Raw genomic sequence first — 4,209 nt, forward strand, 5'->3', positions numbered from 1 at the left:
CTTAAAAGAATTAAAAAAATTAATGTTTGGAAATTGAACTACGGTTTCAACATATTTTTGTATGATATTAATTTTGTAAACTTTGGATAAATTGATTTTACTTTTCATTTCACTTGAATCAGGCATTTCCTTTACTTTCATTCTCGGAAATACTTGAACGTTTTCCCAAAAAATTGATAAAACCAATTTTAAAAATTGTATTTCTCTCGGTGTTTAAAGCTGCATTTAAAACGTTCCGCGCGCGTAGTATGCATACAGAGAGTGGACAAGTGACATTCGCACCAATCAAAATTTGTTTGAGAAAGCAGACGACGCTGCGACCCGGCGACGACGCCGATGCGATGTTCGATTTGGCAACACCGCAAGCCGTGAAGCCGCACTTCCGCAGATCCATAGGTAGCAGGCATTTTGCAGCATTTTATTTAGTGACGCCAATTGGTGACGAGGTTGTAGAGTAATTGTTAGTTCTTTAATTGCGGCTGCGATTACAAATAAGAAAAAGTAAAGTTTAATTATTTCGAGTTCATCGTCATCGCGAATTCTACCAGTTAACCTTAAACAAGCGCCAAAGCTTCAACAATGGGCGAAGATAAGCAAGAAACCAAACCAGTACCTGCACCTCAGCAGCAAAATGACAAAACTAATAACGATAAACCTCACCCTGGTCCAGGAGGTCCTGGATTTGGATCAGGTGGTCCAGGTTTTGGAGGTCGAGGTGGTCGAGGAGGAGGTCGCGGCGGACCTGGCGGCGATCGTCGAGGAGGATCACGATTTTCAGGAGGTCGTGGAGGAGGACCAGGCAGAAACATGGATGGACCGGTAAACTTTGTCTCTAAAATACAGAATATTCCTTTAATTAATTATAATTTATTATATGTATTGCAAATTGTTTGCCGGTTTTTACCCCGCTTGAATCTGAAAATTCACTAAATTTCTAAATATCTCAAGTATATCATATTTGGTAATGATATTTCGTTCAAGATTGTTCATTCTGTGACTGCAGTTTGTAAAGTTCAAGAGCTAATGAAAAATGCTCACGAGTTTATTGTAAAATGCAATTTTTGGCAGAAGAAAGAAAAGAGAAGTAGCGAAAATTTGAAACTAAAGCTTTTTCTTACGCAAGGGAGATTCTTCCAGCCCTAAACTAAAAAATGCGAATTTTCGCAGGAACGAAACGGATTCGATTTGCATACATCTCTTTCATTCCAATTTACTCCCCTTCAATCTAGATTCTCCCCATATAAGGCTTTAAAGAAGCTCACCCCCAATGTCTGATGTCTGCCCCCTCATGTGAGCATTCAATATGTAAGAGGGTAACGTTTCGATAGAAATATTGATTTTCTGAGTTACTGATGGCGAGTATCGTGCTTTTAAATATTGGGAAACATATGTCACGCTTACTATATTATTTACTCTGAAGTAAAAACCTAAATTACAAAAAAAGAAACCAAATACTTGGAAAGAACAATCTTTTGTTCTTTCATGGTTTTTTTTTATAAATTTCTGATATATTTTTGAATTATATTGGGTTTTCTTAGTTCTAATATATTATGGTAATACGGCAACACTAAAATATTAGGGAAGTACGATAATACTAATTAATAATATGGTTTAAATCTTCAACTAAAACTTTGATTTTATTTTGCTGTTTCAAATACTTTTTATGTATGTATTAAAAATTTCTAGTATATGTTTACCTACATATGATTTGATAACTCGTAAAAAAAAGGTTTTTTGAAATTCTTTTCATCATTTATATTTTTACAAGGAAAATTAAAGCTTCTTCAATATTAGTGTAATTGTTCTGTGAAATGAAAATATTAGATCATTTGAAAGTTATAGTAAAAATAAAAAGAACCCTACTTTTCAATTAACTTTCCTCATCACAGTAATTGTGAAGCTTTATACAGTGTACCTCTAGATTATATGAAGTGCATAATCGCATATCTTCAGACTAACTACAACAATGATTTTTCATACTATAAAAAGTTTCCGTGCTACATATACTGAATTTAACATCGCATCAAAACTACAAGAAGAAGGGGTCATCCATATGTTACGTAACACCTTCAGGGGGATGGAAACGTTCAAGAGCTTTCACGGTCCTTTTACTGGGGGGGGGGGGGGGCGAACAATTTTATTTAACCTGTTTTTAAATATTTAACAAAACTGAATATAGGATGGTAGGTAGAAGTGAAGTAAATCATTTTTACATTCTCATTCATGAGAGTGTAATTTAATCGTCCAAATTTTCGATCTCTGGTTTTTAACGGATCTTTACGTTTCGGCACGCACAGAATCCGAAAATCATGAAAGAATTTTGGTGTCTCTCTGTATGTATGGTTACCTGAATGGTGTTAAGTTCGTTAATCAGATATTTCGAACAAAAATTAAAAAATTGAGAGCATTTTCAAAATTTGGAATTTTTTGTTGAAATTTTATAAATTCTTGTGCAAGTTTCTTATAGATGGGTAAAAGACTTGCAAATTATCTATTGATGATCTGATTTTCACATTCCCGGCCCACATTGGGGGAAAAATGACTTTTTTTGTTTAAAATAACGTATAGTCCACAAATATTGAGCGATTAGATAAAAAAATAGAAAAAAAAAGCTATTAAGATTTCTAAGAGTGTTATCGAGCCTGCTTTTTAAATTAGGTTATCAGTTTTTTATAAATAAATATGACGAAAAAATGGCCATTTTATCTATTTGACGTTCCCGGTTCGTCAATAACAAGAAAGTTGTTGAAATCGCCTATGTTTCATAGAATAACATTAGCTAAAGATATTCCAATATTATCTAATAAACAAAAATATTTTGATAAACAAATTATTTGTTGAAAAAATATTTTTTACGATTTTCCATAATTATACTTTTTTCAAGTTATATTGCAAGAAATATGAATGGAAACAATATTATATTTAAAAAAAAATTGCAAGATTATAATTATTTATATTATAAACAAATTTAATGAACAATGCAGTAATCAGGCATTTTTCGACAGAAATTTTTTTTATGTAAATTTTTATAAATTAGGAACTTCATAATAACTTTGAAGAAATTCATAATTTGTTGATTAATATATGATTTTTCAAAAACAAATTTAATAATCAAATACATTATTCGGGCATTGGTCGGTAGACAAATTCGGGTTTTTCAATTCCAGTCTTTTCAGTTGGGAACTTTATTAGAATTTCAGCAACATTCATAATAAGCTGATAAATTTTATGATTTCTTTAAATAAATTTAATCAACAAATGCATTAATCAGGCATTTGTCTACAGAAAAATTTGTTTTTTTCAATGTCAACTTTTTAAATTCGGATATCGAAAAAAAAATTTTATCGACAGATGCCCGGATGATGCATCTTTTTATTGAATTTGTTTTTCAAAAAATATAAATTTATTAACCAATCATGAATTTTGCTGAAATCATCATAAAGTACCCCATTAAAAAGACTGACATCGGAAAAAAAACGAATTGTTCCGTCCACAGATACCTGAATAATGCATTTATTTGTAAAAATCATAAAATTTATCAACTTATCATGAATTTTGCCGAATTTATTATAAAGATTTAAATTAAAAGTTGACGTAGAAAAAAACTAATTTTTCTGTCGAAAAATTCCTGATTAATGCATTTGTTTAAAAAAAAATCATAAAATTGATCAACAAATTATTAATTTTTCAAAAATTATCACAAATTTCCTAATTAAAAAAAAAATCAATCGAAAACAACGAATATTTCTGATGAAAAATGCCTGGTTACTGCAGTTGTACATTAACTTTGTTTATAATATAAACAATTATAATCGTAAGAGAAATTTTTTTATATACCATAATATTGTTTCCATTCAAATTTCTTGCAATATAACTTGAAAAAACTTATATTTATGGAAAATCGTAGACAAAATTTGTTTCACAAATAATTTGTCTATACAATTTTTTTGTGTAAATTGCCTGATGTTGTAATATCCTTAACTAATCTTACTCTATGCAACTAAAGCGATTTCAACCATTTTTTGTTATTGACGAGTCCGGGAACGTCAAATAGAAAAAATTGGCATTTTTGCGTATTAGCTTCTTTTTTCGAAATATTTTTGTGCAAATCGGCGAATATTTGTGGACTGTACGTTATTTTGAACTAAAAAAAGTCAATTTTTTCCCCACTGTACGGCCCACCTTTAGGTACGAAACCAAAAACTTACA

At 30.6% G+C, this 4,209-nt stretch overlaps 1 protein-coding gene across 2 annotated transcripts in view; it reads left to right on the forward strand.

The window, feature by feature from the left end:
- The first annotated feature begins 367 nt into the window (after positions 1-367).
- LOC117166928 (hrp65 protein-like) overlaps positions 368-4,209 on the forward strand; it is a 33,496-nt gene continuing 29,654 nt past the window's right edge. For both annotated transcript variants that reach the window (XR_004466330.1, XM_033351392.1), the window contains exon 1: positions 368-819. Coding sequence is in view for 1 of the 2 variants with exons in the window: in XM_033351392.1 (XP_033207283.1) it covers positions 580-819 (240 nt within the window). In the remaining variant the exon portion in view is untranslated. The remainder of the gene's footprint in view (positions 820-4,209) is intronic.

The sequence above is a fragment of the Belonocnema kinseyi genome, chromosome 2, assembly GCF_010883055.1.
Source record: "Belonocnema kinseyi isolate 2016_QV_RU_SX_M_011 chromosome 2, B_treatae_v1, whole genome shotgun sequence".
Classification (NCBI taxonomy): Eukaryota; Metazoa; Arthropoda; class Insecta; order Hymenoptera; family Cynipidae; genus Belonocnema; species Belonocnema kinseyi.